The sequence below is a fragment of the Mauremys mutica genome, chromosome 5 (genome assembly GCF_020497125.1).
Source record: "Mauremys mutica isolate MM-2020 ecotype Southern chromosome 5, ASM2049712v1, whole genome shotgun sequence".
Lineage (NCBI taxonomy): Eukaryota > Metazoa > Chordata > Testudines > Geoemydidae > Mauremys > Mauremys mutica.
Window position 1 is genome coordinate 75,680,882 of NC_059076.1, and position 24,218 is coordinate 75,705,099.

The following is a 24,218-nucleotide window of genomic DNA, read 5'->3' on the forward strand; positions in this document are numbered from 1 at the left end:
ATAATATGATACTCGGTGTATTTTCACTGAATAGCATGCAGACTTTTCTTCCTTCTTTCTGTTCCCCCTCTCCCCCCCCCCCCAAAAAAAAAGAAAAAGAAAGGCATGGAGGAGTGGTTGGGAGAGAGAGTGAATTCATTATTTCTGTTTAGCAAATCAAAATAAGTAACTTCTTGAGGTGACCAAGTGAATATCAAATACTCAGGTGACTGTCCCAGATTTGTTTTGCACTCTGTGGTAAATCCATTGAAACAGTCTGCAAATTTTGTAATTTTTTTTTCAAAGCAGAGTTTCTCAAAGCTTCTTACAATGCCCTTTCATAACTTTAATGATGATAAAGTCTTGAAATGTAGTATATGCATGGAGGGCTGTGTAAAGACAGAGCAGTGCATTTTCATTTATCTTGATAAATGTCTGCAGTACACTTAGTCTCCTAATAGTAATAAATATGGACAAAAGCTCATCTAAAGAATATTGAAATATGCAAGGTGTAATTGCATTCCCCTCCAGAAACCTATCTGAGACAGCTCTCAATGGATCCAATTAGTATATTCTAGCTACTAGTTCCTTGCTCTGATTTCTTATAGCTGAGGTACAGATGTATGGTTTTAAGTAGTTTTGTGTATTTCAGATGATTGTGGAACTTCATCCCTATTCCTCCAGTGTCCTCCATTTACTTTTATCAGCACTATGTTCCTAACTGATTTCCGAGCCTGGAGGGCCAGAGCAGCTGCACTAGCTTATCACGCAATTAAAAAGATTATATTGGCAGATAGGAGTGTTTCATTTCATCTTGAAAACTTCATGAGGTTTTTCTCAGAGAGATGCAGATGGTTATACGGATCTCATGTGTTGTAATTGAAAGTAAACAAAAAAAACACACAATATAAGTTCTGTCTGATTTGTAGTATGGCTCCCTACCACTCAAGCAAAAACATATGTCTGTTTTTGACCCTTACACCTCCAAAACCTAACATCTATTTCAAATGTTAATATTCTGTAGAATAAGTCTTAAAGAGGGTAATGCTGGTTTCTCAATTTTCAAATTACATGCATTCCTTCCCTAGTCCACACAAGGCCCTGATACAAGGTTTGGTCTTGATAAGATGTAAAATAAAGCACTTTGTGCCCCCAAAGAGCTTTATATAATATATGTATTCATGCCACACTACTAAAATGCAGCCACTTCTGGAGTAGAAAAGAGTAACCAGTTTCCTGCAAAACTGGGGAATCAGAGAAACTTTAATGAAAGACAGACGGGTAAACCCTTAGTCTTGAAGTCCTGAAGAATCTGTCCGTATGAATAGACATGAGTTTGTTTTAAGGTCTCATTCTAACAACTTATATATGCACACACATTTGCATAGTACTCCTGAAGTGAAGATGATGATTTACTCTGCAGAAAGGTCGCTAACTCTATGGAGCAGGGCAGTTGAAATGCTATGGCAAAAACAAATCCCAGGTTGGACCTTCTTAGTGATACTATGTTGAAAATCTTTTACTCAAGAAGGTATTTCCTTCAGTGAGACAGGATGGAAGGAGGTTATAGTAAGACTGGGTCAGCGATGAACAAACTATTGTGAAAGGTCCCAGAAGCAAAAGAACGGATTACTGATTGTGGTATTGTGAGGAGCACAGGTGCAAGGCCAGATCAGATGGTGGTGTGAGAGGGTGCAAAGAGGGCAGATTATCGAAAAAGCGGTGTAATGAGAAGGTAGCAATGACAGTGTATTGATGGTGGAGGCCATATTATTGTGAATTAGGACAATCTTAGACTGAAAGAAGGAGAGCTAATCACATGCGTTCAGTTTTCTAGGGGAATAATCAAAGACTATTTCAGCCTGGACCTTCCAGTTGGTTGATTTTAAACGTTCTGTCATAACCATAACATTTCAATTCCTTTTTAAACATTCCTTTTTTTCCCTCCTTTTCAGCTTTCTGTGAATGAACTTCATTTCATCTCATGAACTGCTTTTCAGCACAGGGCTTTATTTTTGGCTGGCTTTGTTAATGCTTTGCTTTGCAATATATTTCTATCTTGATGCATTAGAACTTACTTGTCTACATACGAAGTATTAGAGGTAGGTGTTGTATATGTGAAAGTGCTAGAATGCCCTTAAAGACATGATTAAGTTAGATAGATCACCATATACTAAATTCATGATGGGAATGTGTTTTTGACAGTAGTCCTGTTCACACAATATCCAACTTTATTTTCAGTTTTATAGTATCCTTTTGCTCTATTTTCTTTGTTGCACTGCTAGTGCTGGTTAAAAGCAGATCTTGTTTGCGGAAAGTTGGATTTCTGGATGACTGATCTGTAGTTATCCAGGTCAGTCCATATCGCCAGATGTTCAGCATTCAAACGTATGAAGAACCAAGTTATATATGTCATTATAAAAGACTTGGAGGAGTGTGGGTAATGTTTTCAAGAGAGCTTAAATGCCTAAGCCCTTTCTGAAAATACGATTTAGGAGTCTATCTCTTAAGTACTCTTGAAAATTTTACTTCTGGTCAACCATGAATCTCTATTTGAAATGACAAGTATTGTGAAATTTAGATAGTATTTAGGAAAGTACTTTGCTGTTTTCCAGTAGTACTTCATCAATATTTCATAAAATGCCCCAAAGTATATTTTAAATAATGTCCAGAAAGATGCACAAAACTACAGAAGCCAAGCCACTTTTTCTGAATTCTTCTGGTGCTAGTAAAAGATTGTGGATTGGCAGTCCTAGAGACTGAAGTCATCTAGGTATCCACATAATCAGCACATTGTGGCTAAAACATAGCCTTACCCATGGGTATTTTTAGTAAAAGTCATGGATAGGTCACGGGCAGTAAACAAAAATTCACGGCCCTTGACCTGTCTATGAATTTTACTATATACCCCTAACTAAACCTTGGGGGGGGGGAGGTGGCGGGAGGTGGCTTGGGGGGTTGGCCCGGGAGTGCCATGGGTGCTGGGGGGAGGGCAGCCCAGGGGGCATCGTGGGTGCTGGGGAGGGGAGTGTTGGTGGGGCAGGGGCAGGCTCCCTACCCTGCTCCTGGGAAGCAGTAACCCTAGCTCCACATGCTGCCTCTGCCCCAAGCCCCGGTTCTGCAGCTCCCATTGGCTGGGAACTGCAGCCAATGGGAGCTGTGGGGGTGGTGCCTGCAGGTGGAGGCAGCACATGGAGCTAGAAGCTGAGGGAGAGGAGTTGCTGTTGCCCTTCTGGGAAGTCCCCCCCCCAGGTAAGCACTGCTCCACACCCCAATCCCCTGCCCTGGGTTCCCCCCTCACCCTCCCAAAAAACTCCTGCTACTGTGGGGCAGGGGCCTGAGACTGCCCCAGCAGTAGCTGGTACGCCTGGCCCAGGGGCTGCCTGAGTTGCTCAAGCGGCCCCTACGCCAGGCGCACTGGACTCTGAAGAAGTCACAGAAAGTCACGGAATCCGTGACCTCCATGACAAACACGGAGCCTTAATCATGGACAATAGCAGTGCAAGCTGCTTTGTCTTGCAGTTTGTCTCAACCCAAATTTGCGAGAGCTACTTCCAGGAGCTGAGAGGATAGTTTTGACTCTATACCCATTCAGCCAGTGGCCTCTGCTGAGACTGCCAAAAAAGTTGCAAATTGTTTTGGTGATCTTGATCCCTGTCCATAGGCTGACTCATTTTGCATATGAGTTTTGTGTATTAAGCAACTATCAGACAGTAACCAGTGCAGGTCATTACAGATCTAACCTAGGTTTGACTCAGCAACCTGCAGACAAGCCTTTGCAGTTCTGCCTTTGTGAAACAGAATAGCCTCTGCCTTCAGTTTATAGCATGTATGTACGAACAAACAAACAAACCTGTGAGGGGAACCTTGCATTTTAGAGCTTTCCTGCCAGCATCCCCTGGCAGGGGAAGAGAGGCTGTAACTACAGATCTCGGAGATTTGCCTGGAAGGGGATCCCTTTCTTTGTGGAAGTAGGAATCCTCAACTTGCATGGATAGTTGCTGTTCTGCCAGGTTCTCAGTAATAGACTCAGAGGATACCCTGGGGAGGTAGTGTGAATCAGGTGGAAATCTGGGCTCAGTATGTGATGGTGGGTGGAAAACAGGACCTTCCCTGGAGGTCTAGGAGAAGACCATGATGTGTCATGTTCCATGTGGAATAAATGAGATTTTGTATATGGAGGCCCCTCATTCTGCAAATATACATGCCTTGGATAGATTTTCTGTTGTTCATACACTTAATGCTTATTGCTTCCGTATTCATAGAAAAAACTCTTGCTGTAGATATTAAATACTGTTTTTAAAATGACCTTTCTTACAGACACAACAATAAATTTCAGAGTAAAGTTGTGGGATTTGTGTTTGGGGAGAAAAAAGACACTGTTACATCGTATTAGGCTGATGAGGATTATGTTTCAGTAGAAGTACAGTGCTGAAAAGTTATTGGCTCATAACAGTGTTGATGTTTCACTATATGGTGTATAGATCCCTGTGTTCTGATTCTCTATTGTTGTCTGGAATCAGTCTGTTTTCCTGTATGTCAAATATGGCCACCCCCACCTTCATTTCATCCACACAGTTTTTGTAAATCACTTTTGTCCGGGATATTTAATTGGACAGTTCAGAATAACACCTTTGAAGGTGCTTCCTGATACCTCTGTGATAGTTGCGATCCAGATAAATAAATACTTCTGCCTCCAGTTTGAGTTGTTAGTTCATCATAACTTGACATCATATCTTCCTGATTATTTAAAGCACTTCTAAACCGAAGGCATTTTTGTTATGAAATTCTCTTCAAACCGTTTGCGTATTCAAATATTTTTAGTAGTTCTATAAAGCTGAAAAGTCATAGCTCAGAAGCAGAGGGAAAACAATTCTCAATTTGCAGCCTTGCATGCAAACTTCTGAATACCATTATTTATCTGAGGCCCTTTTTTGAGGGCTTTATTGTTGGTAGCATGTTGAGGGAGAGGAGTTCAGCAGCAAGTTTTGTATTTCTTTCTTGGTCAGATCAATTGTGTAGAAGTGCTCCATAGGCAATATGTGTAGATGCTTGAGGGAGGAAGTGTCACACTTCTGATACAGGAACTACAATGACGGTTTTTCAAATAGAATCTACTGACAGCTAACCCTTGTCTGGGAGAATGGGTCATCCCAGTGAATGATCTTTTCCCTCCATCCCTTGCCACTCATAAAGTGACTTAAAATGAAAACACTGAGCCATTCTTACTAAAAGCATCACTAACAAAACTAAAAAATGTAGTCTAACCTTCTTTTAAGGGCAAGGTTAATGAGAGGGTAAGCTCACACTTAAAAATATTTATATAATAGCAAATGCTCAGGAAAGCGAGGGATGATAGCATTGACTGGAGCCAGGCACAATGCTGAGCATTGTGAGAACTTGCACAGCTCCCATCTGCAATATATATTCATTTAGAGATAACTGTGTCCCTGAAAACAAGAGTTGTTGATTTTTAATCACAAGTGCCTTCATCCAGTCATTCTTTCCCCACTGTTTTCTGCATCTCTGTGTCATATTTCAGTATCTGTCTTCAGACAGCCTACATACACACTGCATGCAGTCTTTGGTTAATAATCTGATTGTCTCTCAACAAGATATATCCATGGATCTCTGTCTTTTAAAATTACAAATTGCAGAACAATCTTTCTCTTCGTTAAAGCCTTTTCTCTGGGGGGAGGCATTGTTCAGAAGATTTCATTGGGGGTATATCTACACAGCTGATGGCAGCACTTTAACATGGCTGTGTAGTCACAGCTCCAGTGCTGGGAGAGAGCTCTCTGTGTTTTTTAAAAAAAACAAAAAAAACAAAAAAAAAAAACCACCTCTGCAAGAGAAATAGCTCCCAGCACTGTAGCACTAGCTACTCTGCCACTTTACTTCACTGAAACTAGCATTGCTGGGGTGTGGGGTGTGTCTGTGTGTCAGCGCTGTACGTGGCAATGTAGACAAGCCCTGGGTGTGAATGCGATACCCTTGAAAAAAGAAGCTATCTTGGGGGTGGGGTGGGAGGGGTGAAGAGGAGCTCCTGCAAAGTAGGAGGGGGGAAAAAAGCATCACCAAAAAAAAAAGTTTATTGTAATATGTCAGTGCTTGAAATCTTTTTTTTTAACAGTTTCAGTCGTAGATATAGTATTACTAAAAATTCTGTAAGCTCACTTTTTTCCCCCCTCATTTTAAAAGAATGCAGGCTTACCTGGCATAGAAGATTTAGTTTGTCATCTTCCACATTTTGATAAATCTTGATATGGAGTCTTCAAAGTCCCTAAATTATTATTCTTTTCAGATGTTCATTTACCAGACTGTGAAGACGGACAAGAATTTATTTCCTAGTAGAACATGTTTACATGTTGCAGTCTTGTTTGCTGCCTTATGACAGGACAGTAAATCTTGTGAGTTAACAGGTTTGCAGCTTTTCTAGCTCTTCAGTCTGATCTACATTGGAAAGTTGTACTGGCATACTTATTTCCATTGGGGGGTATGATTCTATTTTATCTACTGAAACAGTTATACCAGTACAATCCCTAGTAACAGGACTGGAATTATAGCAGTAATAAGGTGCTTTATATCAGTATAACTTATTCTCCTTCCCATACAGGAATAAGCTGTGCTGGTATTAGCACTTTGATCTCAATGTAACGGCATCCACCCCAGATGGTGGATGAGTGTTTATACTGCTTAACTATATTAGTATAGTTTACTTAAAGTGGTACAACTGTGATGGTCTTACATTCTTCTCTTCCCCCCACCCCCATGGCAAATTTCAGTATTTTTCCTGAGTGAAGGCATTTAAAACCGTGCTATTATGGGACTGTAACATTCAGTGAAATGCTGTTGTGAAAGGGGTAGGAGGAAAATTATAGAAATACCTGGGTAGATTGATGTTGCCTTCCTCTTAAATTACACTCAACCCTGGCTCTCTTATGTTGTACTAATCTGATTTAAACATGCCAGTCAACTTGTCTCATGGCACAAAAATCTAGAAAATAAGAGATTTCTGAGTTGACTGTGACATTCAAAATTAGTTGTTCCTGATTTATGCATAGCAACTTTATTCAGAACTCTATGGCAGTATTTTATCAGCAGTATGGTATTTTCAAGGATTAACATTTTGAACAGGTGGTTGTTAGTTGATATTAGGCATGAGTCACTTTAAACTTATGGTTACCAATGAATTGTTAGGGATGGCATCCAATGAAGAGTTTTGTGCAGTTGAAACATCATGAACACATGCTACTTACAAAGAAACTGATAGCATGTCTACACTACAAAATTAAGTCAACCTAACTTACATCTGCATACAGCCGCCACAGTAATTACATCATTTGTTCGTGTCTGCACTTTGCTCCTTGTATCGGTGGTGTGCGTCCTCACCAGGAGTGCTTGCACCGATTGAATTCTCAGTGTGGGGTATTGTGGGACAGCTTCTGAAAGGCAACAACTGTCAATGTAAGGAATGCAGTGTCTATGCTGATGCTGCGTCAACCTAACTACATTGACTCTATGCCTCTTGTGGAGGTGGAGTTATTAAATTTGGTGTAGCAGGTGATTTACGTTGACAGGAGTGAAATTTTAGTGTAGAGTGCAAAACATAACCTAAAGTCCTAAATTATGGAGTGATGAAGTCCTCCATAATATTTTATTCTCTCAAATCTATTTCAACATGCCTCATTCTATTTTTGCATGTTTTAGTAATTAGTAGTACTGTCCACAATTTGTTTTTAGTGCTGTACAATCATGCAGGAAGACAAACATCTGCCCAAATTTTTCAGTTAAAAAAAAAACAACAAAGTACAGGTGAACAGGTTGGGGAAAGGTGAAGATAACTACCTGTCTTGTTAAGTCTATACATCTTTTCATAGCCCAGTAAACAACTTCTGTCTTCTCCAACTTTGTAGGAAAAATAACTTGCTTTATAATAAAATAGGGGATCATGGGGTATGACCATTTTCAAAAGAAGCTACTTGTTTCTCAGTGGATCTAAGGTAGGGGTGGGCAAACTTTTTGGCCCAAGGGCCGCATCTGGGTATGGAAATTGTATAGCGGGCCATGAATGCTCACGAAATTGAGGGTTGGGGTGTGGCATGGGGTGAGGGGTCCACCTGCGTGTGCAGGCTCTGGGGTGGGGCAAGAAATGAGGAGTTCAGGGTACGGGAGGGGGATCCGGACTAGGGCAGGGGGTTGAGGTGTGTGTATGTGGGGGGAAGAGGGCTCTGGCTGGGGGTGCAGCCTCTGAGGTAGGGCTGTGAATGAGGGGTTGTGAGTACAGGAGGGTGCTCTGGGCTGGGACTGAGGGGTTTGGCAGGTGGGAGGGGGATTAGGGCTGAGGCAGGGGGTAGGGGCGCAGGCTCTCGGCAGTGCTTACCACAAGCAGCTCCCAGAAGCAGCGGCATGTTCCCTCCTCCGGCTCCTACGTGGAGGCGCGGCCACATGGCTCTTTGCACTGCCCTGTCCACAGGCGCTGCCCTGCAGCTCCCATTGGCAACGGTTCCTGGCCAATGGGAGCTGCGTGGGCAGGGGCCCCTGGCTGCTCCTACGTGTAAGAGCTGGAGAGGGGACATACTGCTGCTTCTGGGAGCCACACAGAGCAGGGCAAGCCCCGGACTCTGCTCCCTAGCAGGAGCTCAAGGGCTAGATTAAAACATCTGGAGGGCCGGATGTGGCACCCGGGCCATAGTTTGCCCAGCTCTGTTTTAGGGAGAATGCCTTCCACCCTGATCAACTTTTAAAAATGGAATAGAAGTTTGCTACTGTTTCCAATATTGGTTTAGCTCTACCAGCACTGGCAACTTTGGGATCACTTTTGTTTGAGCATTGGTTAGGTGTGCACTGAGCAAGGTTACTTGGCACATTGTTATAAATAGGACTTATGTATACTTGAAAACCAAGAAGTAGTGTGAATGTTACTTACATGATAAGCTGGGGGAAGAAGAGATGCACACAGGACGTGGGTGGGAGAGGAGGAAAAATCTATATGGTAGCTATTGCCAATATAGTGACAAAACTGATTACAAACCACCATACACTGGAGAAAATAGAATCTCATCAGGGAATGAAACAAAGTATTTGAGTTAAAGGCAAGCTGAGTAGCAATGCTACAAATTTATTTTCCTTTAGACAGACATTGTTTGCTACCATGAGAGTTGAGAGAATAGATCTAATTTAAATTAAAAAAAACACAACCCTCATCCCTGTTTAATAGCCAGCATCCAAACCTATGTGAGTATTTTTCAGGCATTGTAGCTGAATGTAGTGATGTAAAATCTCAGCTAGAATAAGTCATTCTACTAGGCTGCCTGTGGTACTTTCACTCCAGTTACTTTCCAAATTTGTACTTATTGTGTGACAGGATGTGTTTGCAGATATATAACTCAGCTTGCATACTGTTGTTTGAAATGCATTGCATAGAAAGCCAGAATGATTCTACCTGTTTTTCTTTGTCTTAAATAGAAAATTAGACTGTACTGTACAGTGTTGTAGCCTTATTGGTCCCAGCATATTAGACAAGGTGGGTGAGGTAATATCTCTTATTGGACCAACTTCTGTTGGTGAGAGAGATGAGCTTTTGAGCTTACACAGAGCTCTTCTTCAGGTCTGTACCATGATTGCATAAGCCTGCTTTTTATATACTGGAGGCTGGTGGATGTCCAACAGATAAAATGAGATATAGATTGTATGCCCACAGTACCAATAATCTTTCGTAGAATATTTTTATTTTTTGTGACCTCTAGAATTTATTTTCCTTCTCTAGTCAGCTATTTTGCTTCTTATGACATGGGATGACATAGACAACTGCTGTGAACACTGAGCAGGGCACTTTAGCCTTGACTTGGAATAGGGCCTCTGAAGCCAAAGTGAGCATGTGTGTCGAACGGAATCATGGGGCAACTCAACTGGTTGGATTGTTGAGCCACTACTGCTTTTCATACTACAGAGATAGGATGCATGCAGAGTGGCAGAGGATGATATCCTGAGGTGGTCTCTATGGACACACATTTTTAGACCCCCCAAAACTAATAAACTAAACTAATAAACAAGCCGGGATGGGTGGGGGGGGGGTTGTTTTTAAATATTGTAATTTGTAGTAGAATTGTGTGTAGGTCTTTGAGAGCTACAGTTTGCTTGGTGCATGCTTAGTTGTACTGAAAAACCTTTCCATATGTGTCCTATTCTATATACAGACTGAGATCAAGCAGCATGTGTATTGTCCTTTCACACTATGGGCTGGTGAAGCCAGAATTAAGGGATTAGTGGCTGACAAAGATAGTACATTTTGTTAAACTCCCTTGCTCCCAACTCTCTAAATCAGAAATAGGTTCCACAGGTACTAAGCTACAAAAAGCAGAGGAGCCTCCAAAGTTTTCACAACAAAAACAAAACAAAAACCTTAATATCTACTAGATATTCCTCTTAGTAATTTTCTCTTAACCAATTTGAGATAAATACCAGTGTGTTAAGGGTGAATCTATTTTTATACATTGTGCGTTTGTATACTTGTGTAGAGAGGCTAGCTGGGGCTCGTTTCTCTCTGGGGAGGCAGGGAACCACACCACCTCACTACCTTTGGGAATAGCTCTTGCGGGGAATTAGTCCAGTCATGGGAGTCGTCCTCTACGGCCTTAGTGAAGGTACAAATAAACACAGTGAGCCCAGGCCCTGGGGCAGGGGGCAGGGACACTGGTGCATCAGGTGCTCAGGCAGGGGCTGAGCAACAATAATATATAATAGCAAGCCCAGGCCCTAGGTAAGGGCGGGGCAATGGTGAGTCAGGCGCTCAGGCAGGGGCTGAGCAGTAACAGGATATAAACAGTAGGCCCAGGCCCTAGGTTCCAAAGGGCCTGGGAGAGAGGGAGACTGCCACCCGCGACACAGGCCCTCCCTCTCCACTGCATCCCAGCCCGGGGCCCTACCAGTGGTAGAAGACCCGTTGCTTAGTCAGTGGGGATCCTGGCCACAACACACTGACATAGGCTCTGGCAGTGCTGCAGCCAGACTAGGGTCGGCTGCCCCGGGCTACTTCCAGACTCCCCCTCTTAAGGTACCTGGGTTGGGGTGGTGTCCTCAGGGGGGTCCAGCACCATGGGTTCCTCGGGATAGCTGGCCGGGGCAGGCTCAGCAACTCCTCCAGGTAGCTGATGCGGGGCAGGCTTGGCAACTCCTCCGGGTAACTGGTGCAGGACAGGCTCAGCAGCTCCTCTGGGTAGCTGGCACGGGGAAGGTCGGGCCAGTCCTCGGGTTTTCCGCAGGCCGCTGGGCTTTCCCAATCACAAGCTAGGCCGGATGCATCTGGCCTCCCTGGCAGCTGCTTTCCCAGTGAGTCCTGAGGTTGGGCCTTTATACTTCCAGGGCAATGCCTGACCCTCTTGGGGGGCGGGCTAAGAGCTCCGTGCCTCCGCCCACTCTGGTGTCTAGAGGGGCTCGTCTCTCTCCGGGGAGGCAGGGAACTACACTGCCTCACTACAACTTGGAGTTTGAGTGTACTAACTGACACACTTTTAATTTCTTCCTCTCAATTTGCTCTCCTCTTTCATTTTTACACATTCAAGAATTTTATCTAGCTATACATTCTTTTCAATTAACCTTGGTTTCTTTTAAATATCATAAACTTTTCCTCTCTTTTTAAATAAAAGGCTTCTGGTTTTGTTTAAGATTAAATTAGTACTTCGGACATTATTTCAGAAGTCTCTAGGTAGTCTGTATTCTCAGACTGACTTACATACTCTGTTTCTTAGTTAGCATTTCTATTTTTGATATCTTTATTTGCAGCCATCATATTAAGCCACGTTTAGCCAATTGGCTAAATTTTCAGCCTTATGAAAGTCATACCAGTGTTGTTGTTTTTTTTGTTTTTTTTACCATGGATGATTTATAAAAGTGCTTGTAAAAGAGAGTCTTCTAGTAGTGAGTAAAGCCACTTGTAGATTGCACAGGTTACTGTTGGATACCAGCAGCTCTGTGTTGCGTCTCAGGTCTTGTTTACAGTTAGGACATTGGGCTGTCATTTTTGCTAATTTTGAGCCAAACAGTCTCCTTTTGTGGGGAAAGAATGTGAAGGAGAAAAACTAAGTTTAAAAACAAAACAAAAAAAAGGACTCCTCAGTTTCAACTTGCTGAAATCTTGATTCATATTCCCCTTATGGGGATCAGGAAAACAACAGCAGAGAAGTGAGGGGCTTTCATTCACGTGGAGCCAGAGGATTAGCAAGGAATCCAGGCCCCCAATCCTACACCTCTTGGGGCATGCATTTGAAGAGCCTGAGTTCTGTGACCTCACATTTTGGCTGTGCTTCCCTTTGACCACAACTCTGTGCTACTCTTCATCTGAGTGGCTGTCGGATATGGAGTTCTAATGCAGCACTAATGATTGTTTTTACCATTCATAGAGATTGTTCTGATTTTTACCTGCCCTCTTATCAATTCTGTGGAATAGGGAGAGAGGGTGCTGCAGAAGGGGAGCTAACAGTGTAGCCTCTCCTCCCTTTCTTCTCAGGTTTTTCCCTCCAATTTTCTCTCCTTTGAAGTGGAAAGAAGAGACGAGAGACTCATAACTCAAAAACAGAGATGCTTTCTCACAGCTGTGCCTTCCAAGTTTGGTATGAACATTTTAAAAAAGGTTCAAGTGACTTTGACAGTACATTTCTCTTTGGTTCAGGCAAGCCAGATTCATTGATCAGATTAATTGAACTCTGAAGATTCTTAACTAAGGTGGAATTATTGAGGTGACAGCCAAAAGTAGTCACTCAGTTAACACGTGTTTTGCTTTTGGAATCTTACATAACTGTTGCATCAAGGCAAGTCTATGACTTCTTGATTTGGGTTGGACTGTGGCATGCACAGTAGATAACATTCCCTCTTTTTATTTGAACCATAAATAATTCCAGTAGAGTGCTTGCTACCTTACAACCAGCCTCTCTTAAATCACACTTGCTCCATACCTCTTCTGAGTCTACTTACATTCTATATAATTTTGTCATGCATACATAAATCCTTAGAAAAAACTTTAAACATAAACTTGGATTTCAATCATGCCTATTTATATTCTAGATAGTACTCCCCAAAGGTACAAAAATATTTAGAATATTAGAAAAAGCATCAAGGAAATACATTACAACACTTTCTCACAAAAGAACCCACCAATTATAATACGACTAAATGAAATACAAGATATGGAACAGCTCTGATGATAAACCAGAACTGATTTGAAGATTGCTGTGCTTCAGCCTGTGAACTCATTCTAAAACACAATAAACACACCACTACCACTTTGACCTGAATCTACTCTGTACTATATCTAGAAAGGTAGCTTTTTCTTATTTATTGTACATTCTGAATAAGTAACACCTATCTACTAACCAAATAGAACTCTGCATTAAGGCCCTGATTCGTGAAAACATGTAAGCATGTGCTTAAGTCTCAGAGTCAATGGGACTTAAGCATATATGTTAAGCACATACTTTGGTATTTTATTGTATTATGGCCAAAATATTTGCATAGCCAACTGTACAAATGCTATACAAACTACTAGTTGACCTTTTAGTTTACAATGTAACAATATTGCAACATATTGTTGTGGTATAATTTCACACTATGTACCTTTGCATTTTCTTGTGTTGAATTGTACATCAGATACCTGATGCGTTCCACCTAAAACCTGTGTACTTGCTTGTGAATATCTCTGTAAAACAATTCCTTTTTAAATAATCCCAAATTGTGTACTCGTACACACACAGTCTCTTGGTTTTTCCATTGGTCCTGTACCATACTTGTATCCCATTCAATCAACCATACTCCATTGACACCTGGAGGTTCATTTTAGCAATATGTGTATCACTAAATTAATTTTACAACTTAACAAAACTACACTGTATGGATTTAGGAAAGTTCAAACTACAGTCGAACCCATTTATGTCGACCTCGGTTAACTTGCCAATCCTGTTAAGTCGACGGTTTACAAGTGGAACCGCCAGACTCCCTCTTTGGCTTATGAGTTTCTCATCCGTTATGTCGATTTGCCGAACCCTAATATCTCGAGCCCGTCCCCGACCCACCGTGTCCCCAGCCGCCGGCTCCCATAACAGGGTTTAACTGTAGTTGTAATCAGGGTGGATTTGATTTAAATCATTAGTTAGGAAGACTCAATTTAATCATGGATTTCTACATAAAAGTGCAATTTTTGTTGGTTGTTATAACATTAATAAATATTCTTCACAACTCAAGAGATAGATGTAGGTTTCATTTTTAGAAGGTACACACTATATATTTTTTAAGTGATTTATTTTAAAAACTTTTCAGATTAGTTTTACAACTATATCAGAAAATGAATGATTGTTTGGTTATTTCATTTACCAAAGATAGTTCACCTCCCAATGACTTCAATTATCTCCAGTTCAACAGATTAATCATTAATATTTGGAGGATTTTCTTGCTATGCTGAATAAGGAGGAGAATATCTCCAGACAGACATTTAAATTGTTTTATTTAACTAAAACAACAACGTTATTTATTCTGGATTTTTTTCTTCAACAGCAAACATATAATATTTTAACAAAACAAACATATGAATTTTTGAATTTAGTTAAACCTGATTTTAAAAAACTTGAATGTTTGTTTTTGTTAAAATTGTTTTTAACTAAAATAGTTAAATGAAACATTTTTAAAAAACAAAACAAAAATTAAATCAACTATGTCAGTCAGGTCAACCTGAGAAACTTAAAATATTGGCTTCCGCAGCTAATTCAGTTGTCTTCACCTTCATTTTCCTGTTTAAGGTTTGACCCGAGTATTGAGAATATTTGCAAGAAAATGAGCAGGAGATAGTGCTTGTCCCATTCGTTTTTCTAATGCTTGTAATTTAACTCTGTCATTGAGATCTTAAAAAGAGAAATATGCACTCAGTTCCTTCCAAATTTCAGCAGCGTCAGCTGTAAAATAGCTATTTCCCTGCATTTTGTTCAAGGCTACAGAAATAGGCTTCAGGGTACTCAGCATGTGTTCAACATTTCTCTTAAGACCAATGTTGATAACTTTAGCTGTGACAGTGCCATCTATTTTTTCATGATTTTGTTCACAAGCTGTCATCAGATTAGGCCAGTTCTTGATATAGTGCTCAAAACAGCCCACTACTGAGTTCCATCACATGTCTTGTGGGAGAGTTAGCTTGGTTCCTCCCACTTTTTTCAGAGCAGCTGCTGCAAAGTGGTTGTTACGGAAGTATTTTGCTATTTCAAAATTAGCCTTTATTTCTGGAACACTGACGTCTTTGGCTAGGAGGTGTATCAAGTGAGCACTGCAACCATATGTTGTTAGCTTGGGACTCTCTGCACTCTCTTCTAAATAATTTCTTCACATCTTGGATACATTTGCAGCATTGTCTGTGACCAAGCTGCATACTAGACATTTGAATTTTTTTTCTAGAGTTTGTTATAGCTTTTACTGCTGTTATTTGTAAGTATTCTGCTGTGTGTGCATTTCCTGATGTATCAATTGTTTCTCTAAGGAAGACATTCCCCTCTTCTGTTGTCACACAAGCACATACAGCAGGATCATTGTGGACATTGCTCTACCCATCAAGACTCAAGTTAACAATTTCACCCAGACCTTTTACATGCTGCTCAATTTCTCTTTCATATGCTTTATCCAGCAATTTGCCCGCGACATCTGCTCACTTGGGTGGACTATATCCTGGTCTTAATGACTGAACCATGTTAATGAAGTTTGGATTTTCAGTCCTATGGAAAGGAGAGTTTGTTGCATAAACAAACCGGTTAATTTTTTCATCAATTACCTCTTTTTGTAATCCGCTGGTTCTCATCACAAACTTATCTATGGTTGTTTCTGGATGATGGAGTTTTTTGGTTGTTTTTGTTTTTGCTATGGATGATATACTGTGGCTATGTGACATACATGATGTGACACTAGCATGGCAGATAACTCTGAAACTATAGAAAATGATGGTGCTCTTGAAGGTGGATAGTCTTCAGAATCCTGTATGTTGAGGATGGATTCTCTTAAACAAAATAAGTCAATGCAGTTAATTAAGTATTATTACCATACTGCTCATTTAGTATTACTCCATTGCATTCACTGACAGTACTACTTTAAAGGTGAAATTGTAAAAGGAAGATCTGCCTGATTCAGCTATTTATTTTTTATCACTACTGCATCTAAAATGATGATACCATAGAGTAACAACTATATTTTTCACTATCTTCTAGACGGAGCACTGAGTCCCACTGGGTAGATAGAAAGATTAACCTAAACAATCTATACAGAAGCCCCAGGAGCCCCATAAGATTGGGTCCCTAATCCATGAACTATTGGAACTCATTTACAAAACTTTTCTTAAACATTACATGAATATATTGTCTCATACTATAGAACTAGAATTTATAATCCCTATTCAATGATGAGATATCTTTGAGCTATAATGTATCTTAATTAAAACTATCTTTAGATAGGCTTTTTCCTCAAAATCCGATTTAAGTAAAGAAATCCAATTTTTATATATTTATTTATTTTAAATCATTGATTTTTATCCACCCTGGTTGTAATGTGCTTCCAAGTCTTAGACTAGATCAAGTAGATGAAGAATGTCCTAGACTGACAATAAATCATGTTGGAGTTTAGAAACTGCCTTAAGAAACAATTGATGTACTTAATCTCTAACAACAGATTTGGCTATCCTTTAGCTCAGCACCACTCAAATTGTTGCCCTCAAAATCTGGGAATTTAGTAGCAACTTTGGTAGGTGATGACCAACTTTGGTAGATGATGAGCCTTTTTTTTTTTTAATTGCGAGAATGCAGTGAATATGAAGAGTATCATGTAGGTTCCTGCTACATCAACACCTAGAACTTCTGTTTTACAAGGTGATAGGAATATAGTGAAAGGAGTAAGATATTTTATACCATTGTTAACTAACTAAGGAATTTTTAATTTTTTTTTAGTTTTGTCACTTTTGGAGGCTTCTTCACTCTATGAACCAGTCCTTCATTGGTTACACACTGAAATTTTCTTCTGTCTACAGTAGGACCTCCCCTCCCTCTTGATTTCCAGTGGCAACCGTGAGAGGATATTTTTCATGGTAGCTCTTACTCTTTTCACCAGTCCCTTCAGGTGTATTTATGTATCTATGTTGTTTGTTTATTATTTGTGTTTTGCTTTATTATCTTCCATGGCAGCTTATTACCTCCTTGTAAAATGTGCCCCAACACATCCTGAGCTACTTCCCTGTTGTCTTGGCCTTTCAAGATTTCCTAAAAAGTAACAGTTATAGATGAAAGTGTGGATGTAGTAGTCTAATAACTTGTTTTAGCAACTTGGTTCATTCATAATTTCTATAAGCGTTAAAATACCCTGGTGCAACAGACTCTTGATCAAAATTTCTACTTTGTTTGCCAGATGTCACCTTGGCTTAAATGCTTTCATCAGTGTTCTAAGAAAAATTAAACTTTACCGTTACTCCTGTTTTCTTCACAATTTGAAGAAATCTTAACAATAGATGCTAAATTAATGGCCTTTGTGGGATTTTCAGATGCACTCAACATTACCCTAATTGTACTCGCATTGAATTCATTGAGTTAGGTCAATGCTGAACACTCTTGAAAATCCTGCTATTCGTATCTAGTGTAAACATTGAGACCCTTTTAAAAGGTGCTATAGAATCGTAAGGCATTATTAAATAACTCAGTGTTCTTTACCAAACCATTTTATAAATGGAAGAAATTCAGCCAGAGAGAGTAAGTGGGATTTGTGGAAGTGCCTAAGAGAATTAGGAGTACTAGTCCTGTTAGAAGTCCCCAGTGACACTCTCTCCAAGCATGTGGCGGTTGACAGTAGAACCTAGAGTCCAATCTGTAAACAATACTTGCTTGCTATTACTGTTTAATTACTACTTTAGTACTGAGTATCAGCATATAAGGTTTAAGATTAAAAAACTGAGTTCTATATTTATCATAGCTTGTAATGGTTTCCTACTGTGTATGTGTGTGTGTTTTTGTTTTTTTTAATATACATATAGGAGGACAAAGAAGCTAAGAATCCCGTGCCAGACAAAGGAAACCATGGACTAGCTCCAGGAAATGAGAAATTCAAACCTGTGGTACCCTGGCCTCATGTTGAAGGCATGGAAGTGGACTTAGAATCTATTCGAAGAAAAAATAAGGCCAAAAATGAACTAGAACATCATGTTGGTGATAACAATCAGCAGAACATCATGCAGAGGCAATATCTCACATTTAAGCCTCAGACATTTACATACCATGATCCTGTTTTACAACCTGCAGTCCTTGGTAATTTTGAGCCCAAAGAACCTGAGCCTCATGGAGTTGCTGGTGGCCCCGGAGAGGAAGGCAAGCCATATGTATTAGGACCAGACTACAAAGAATCCATTCAAGCCAGCATTAAAGAGTTTGGGTTTAATATGGTGGCAAGTGATATGATCTCACTAGATCGGAGCATTAATGACCTGCGTCAAGAAGAGTAAGCAGACTTCTTATTTTTTGTTCTTGTTTTGTTGTTGTTGAAGGATTGCATAATTTTTTTTACAAGTTTTAACCACATCTTTAAAACTACAGAATAGATGAAGCCAAGTAAGATATCTTGTGTTAGCAGACTGCCTGTTACATCATACCGAACACTTTCCTGTGTTCTTATTTTACTTAATCCTTTCTTGACTATTAATCTCAATTGCTTGCTCCCCTGAAGTAGTCCATTCTCCTGCCTAATCACTTGAATTAGGATGTCTTGGGTCAGCCACTTCTTTAATTATCCTTTTATTTTTAATCTCTCATCAAGATTTTTTAATGTTGTGAATAAGCCTTTTTATGTCCTTTTAAAGTTTGCGCAGAGCATTACAACACTTCCTCTTCCCATCACTCCGCAAGCCCTCTAAAGAGAGCTCTTTCTAACAAAACCAAAACTAAGAAATATATTCTTTCCCTTGATGTATGCACCTATAACTCTGATTACCTCCCTACATCCACAAAACTATTTATCTGCCATAGAGATGTTTAGAACTGAAAGCTGACATCAGCATAATCCTAACCACTTTGCTTCTTGCATGTTGTAGTGAAGAAAACAGCCCTAGAGATTTAAATTTCTTACTCTAGTATGTTGGGGTTTGGAGGTATATTTTGGTGGGGCTTGGGAGTTCTTAACAATTTCTTCCAATTACTCTACAGATACTCTTTCTAGCAGCTTGAGAAGGCTGGATTGTGTTCAATCTTCACATTTTCCTTCTTAAATCTGTGTTAAGAAAAGCTCCTCTGAGTTCAATATATTGATGACTGCTAAATCATTTGCCACTATTATCTTTTTTCTGTTTGCTATGTGAAATATGGTACTTGTCTATCTCATCCACTTGCCATCCCCATATGTGGAGCTGTACCAACCACAGGGCTTGAAGCCAAGCTCTGGATTGTATGTCTCCAGCTGTGGCATTTGAATCATTGGTTGAGTGATTGGTTACTGTAGCACCACCCGTGTATTTTCTGATGAGTGTTTTCCACTCCAGGAGCTGGGACACAATCAGCCATCTGCTAACCTGACTCATACTTTTATATCTTCTGTTATTTGAATTTACTGCCTGCTGCATGCTTGCAAAAAAAGAAAAGGAGCATATTCTGAATTAACCGCATAGACGCTACAGCATTTTTTCTCCCATCTTCTTTTTTTTGTGCTGAGGTCCACAGATTCAGTACAATGGGTACTTCTGCCTGCTTGCAGCTTGGGGACGGTTCCCTGCAGTTTTTTCTGCCTCCACAGTGGCCAGCAGCTCAGCCAGACCTCCTTACCACACAGCTCTTCTGAGGAAATTTCCAAATGTTATTTCAAGTGTTTATAAGATCAACTGAATAATTGGTTTAATTCCCAGATATGTCCCAGGCCTGCTTTTGATTTGTGCAGAGATTGACCCATCAGCTTCACTTCTCCTTCTGAGGTGTCTGCAGCAGCTGCTCCCCCCTGCAAGCTTCAGGGAGAGCGCTATACCAAGAAAAGCCAGAGGCAGAAGGAAGAGTCTGTATCTCCCTGCTCTCCCCCTGCCATTAAGTGTCTTGCTGGGGAGTGTAGTTCCCTTCACAGCCCAGGTTGGGTGGGATCACCTTGGACTCTCTCTTCTCTGGGTGGGAAAGGATTTGAGCAGACTGGAAAAAAGGTGGCATCAGGGCAAGCAGCTCCCATCTCTATGAGGGGAGTGAAGCCAGAATGGCAATGTACTTGAGTCCCAATAGCCCCCACCAACATCCACACCTCTGACTGCAGAGCTTGGTTGATCCTCATCCACACACACACTTTCCTCTCCCTTCCCCACCCTGAGTCCCCTTGGATTGGGGATGGAGACACTGGATATCACACAGATGCTGCCAACACTTGAAAATGCAGTAAGGGGCCTTTTGGTTCAGCTCCCTCTCCTCTGCGGCCAACGTCATCCTCCTTCTGAAGCAGGATTATGGGGACAAACTCCCAAAGGGAGAAATTAAATGAGTAATAAAATCAGTGCTGGGTTCTCCTGCTCACCTTAGAGTGCAGCATGGTCTATCAGTGCAGAAAAGACAGGCTATAGATGTGCTAATTCTTTTAGGCATGCAATCCCACAGAGGCAGTTCTTCCTTCTAAAGAGAGGAAGACCAACTGCCAAAAATCAGAGTTTGAGAATCAAATAGTAAAATATTTTTAAAATTTGAAAAAAAGAATTGAGCCTCTTTCAGGCAAGAGAGTATTAAATATTGTGCAACTTACATTTAGGAAGTCTACTGTTGTCTTAGACAAGCTATAGCTAGCTATCCCTCCTCATGCACCCTGGGAAAATGTAATGGAGGGATAGGGGTTTCCTACTGCCCCCAGAAGATGGGAAAAGTATCTGGCTTGCATCTCCAGCTGCTGCTGTGGTTCAGCATGCCCTAAGGTCCAGGCTGCTTTCCCAACTTGAGTTATAGGTTGCCATGTGTCACCATCACTCCACTTCTTCGTCCCAGCTGATGGCTATGAAGCGATCAGAGGGACAGCAGTCCAGATGTGAAAGAACTGGTAGGCTGTAAGCAGCTGCTTGACTCACCATTTCTTTCATTTTACTCTACTCTCTCAGCAGCCTCCGTTTTATAAGGCTGGAAAGTTGCTTGGTTTGCACACATCAAAGAGAAACGCAGCTATCAGTGTTTCTAACTGGGGGAGACTTTTACTTGAAAGAGTGGCCTACTTCCTGTACAGGGTCTTCACAGGCAGTCAAGTCCAAGCATGCATCTGTCCAGCCCCTCCTCTAGGCATGAAAACTCTCAGGTAACATCAGGCCAACAAAAAAACCTCAAACTAATATGATTGGTCATCTGACAATCTGAGTCTCCCTCTTATTCTACTGGTGGGTGAAAAGTCCTAGTTTAACTGCTATGATAGATCAATGAAACACAGCCTTGAGTTCTTCCAGGAGGGTTTTACTATGGTGAGATGAAGATCCAAACAAAAGGTCAAGACTCTGTGATATAACATTCTCAGCCTTTACAAGAAATTTAGCACAAATCCCAACATCAGATGCTTCCTTAGGGCATCAACTTTACTCCTACTCCACACAGTCATAGAGCACGACCTTGGAAACTAATTTTGCACTTTGCAGCAGTACTCCGATTGAACCCCTGCAGAAAGATTCCTTTTACTTTCTATCCATTAATGTAGGCCTCCTGATGGCTCCTATCTCCAATCAAATTAGTTGGGGGGAGGGGTATTTGAAATTGAGCTTTTTGTAATGAAAGGCAATATTATACTTTTAATTCTGGCAGGTTGTCTTTTCTACAATCATTGCATTCGTTCTCTACGCAAATTCAAGAAATAGTCCTCCTTCAATTAAGCATCAAACTCAAGGTCTTATGAGAACTGACAATCTCAGGGCAGAGTAGTTATCTCTCCAGTATTGAAATCTGCTAGACAGCACATGGCTATCAGTACATAAATTCACCAAATTCTGCATATTGGTTATCCAGTCTTAACCAATGCCATTTACATTCTTTTGGCAAAAGTCTACTTCATGCCTTAGTGCATGAGAAGATGGATACAATATTTATAGATAATCTACCTCATTTTGGATGTCCATGGTTAAAGGATGATCCTGCTTCCCACCCTGAAGCTACGGTGCTCTGAAAATCCCATTGTAATGGATCTGTGTACCTTAGCATGAAGAGGAATTGGAAAATTTATCAGTGCTTATCTCAAAATTTCTTTCTTCAAGTAATAGGATCCACAGATCCAGTCCATTCTAAGAACAAATGGATCATCCAGAATAGCGACAGAAACTGATATCCAAGGATTTGGGTTTGTAGTCATTAGATAGAATTCACCTTGCCTCAAAGCAGGAGAAATTGTTGTGCTTTTTTACCTAAAGCATATTTAATACCATCTGTAAATTAGAAAGGCCGATTTGAATTATGCTGACAGTGGAAGTTTTCTCAACTGGAGGGAATTTTTGGAGGTGAGGCATTCTTGGGTTGCTAGTGCCTGACAGGTCTCTCCTGCCCCCACACTGAAAGCAGATTGAAGTACCCATTGTCACAGATCTGTGGACCTTACTACTCGAAGAAAAAAAATGTTCAGGTAAGCATGGATGAATTTTCCTATTACCTGGGTTAAGCAAACCATTGTTTCATCTTATTTCATGTGGTGATTTTCTGTATAATAGTGGATGTTTCTAAAAGTACTCAGGATGCAGATGTGTCTCACATGCAAAGCAAATGTGTGGCTTTTCTAGCTTTTTTAGTATAAAGCACACTTTTTTTTTTTTACTGTGCCTTAATCCCCAAGAAACAATTGAAATTGGAGCTGCATGCTGTAGTTTTATTTCCAGTTACACACACAAACTTACATTAAAAACATTACTAACCTTGCAAAATCATGCACTCAGAAGTTAGGACATATCAGAATTAAGATTGCCTGGTCTCGAGGAAGCGTCCACCATTATTCTGTGGGGATGGCATATGCAGTCTTGTCAGTGTAGGAGCTGAGAGAGACTCAAGCATGCTTAGTGAAGATGGATTCTTCAGAGATTAAAGAAGCTAAAATCTAAGGGCTTGGCTACACTTGAAAGTTGCAGCACTGGGAGTTACAGCGCTGGTCGTGCAGCTGTGCAGGGCCAGCGCTGGTGTGTGGCCACACTCACAGCTACCAGCGCTGGTGTGTGGCCACATTTGCAGCATTTACAGCGCTGTTGGGAGTGCTGCATTATGGGCAGCTATCCCAGCATTCAAGTGGCAACAACATGCTTTTCAAAAGAGGGTGGTGGAGGGTGGTGTACTGTGACAGGGAGCGGGGAAGATAGAGAGAGTGGATTTTTGGAGCCAACACTGTGTGTTAGCTTCCCTGGATTGAAAAATCACAAAATGTTCGCGAACCCTTAGTCTTAATTGCAAACAGCCTGCATCCAACGCTGTTTCTCTGTCAAGCAAACATTCACTCCCTGCCTCTCATTTGATCGTTCACAGCCAGGTACAGATTGCAAACAGCCTGCATCCAACGCTGTTTCTCTGTCAAGCAAACTGCTTGCCTCTCATTTGATCGTTCACAGCCAGGTACAGATAGCTCCTGTTTGCTGTGATCAGTGTTTGTTTTTTAGATAAGCAGTTCAACGGAGCTCCGATCGGAGTTCACAACAAAACAAAGAGAGTAATTTAGTTAAAAGCATTCTGGGATATCTCCTTATTCCCTGGAGGCCAATAAAAGCGCTGGTGTGTGTCCACACTTGATGAGCAGCGCTGGATCACCAGCGCTGCAATCGCTACACCCCAACCTGGCCAGGTGTACAGCCAGCGCTGCAGCCAGGGAGTTGCAGCGCTGGATGTGCCTTGCAGGTGTGGACGGTTACTAATTGCAGCGCTGGAAAGCCTCTACCAGCGCTGCAACTTGCAAGTGTAGCCAAGCCCTAAGTAATATCTACTGAGCGTATGCGAACCGCAATTTTTTTCCCCAAAAGTTTACAACTTGGCCAAGTATAGGTGGATTTTCATGGTGACAGGCACATCCCTGACACAATGACTACAACCCCTGTGAAATTTCAAGTCCCTGCTCCCAAGCATTGGGATGCTAGAGTTCTTAGAGAAAGTTGCCAGAATTTTTTAATATGGGCAAAACAACGTATTTTTCCCTAACCTCGTTCTCTGAAATGGCTGAACCACTTTGGCTGAAATTTTTCCCAAAAAAAAAAAAAATTTGAAAGAGAAATATATTCAGCATGTAAAATTCCA

The 24,218-nt window shown here is 41.0% G+C and overlaps 1 protein-coding gene across 5 annotated transcripts in view; it reads left to right on the top strand.

Moving 5' to 3' along the window:
• GALNT7 (polypeptide N-acetylgalactosaminyltransferase 7) overlaps window positions 1-24,218 on the top strand; it is a 114,696-nt gene that overhangs the window by 36,354 nt on the left and 54,124 nt on the right. For all 5 annotated transcript variants that reach the window (XM_045018339.1, XM_045018341.1, XM_045018337.1 and 2 more), the window contains exon 2: window positions 18,017-18,477. In XM_045018339.1, the coding sequence (XP_044874274.1) occupies window positions 18,122-18,477 (356 nt within the window). In that variant the 5' untranslated portion in view covers window positions 18,017-18,121. The remainder of the gene's footprint in view (window positions 1-18,016; window positions 18,478-24,218) is intronic.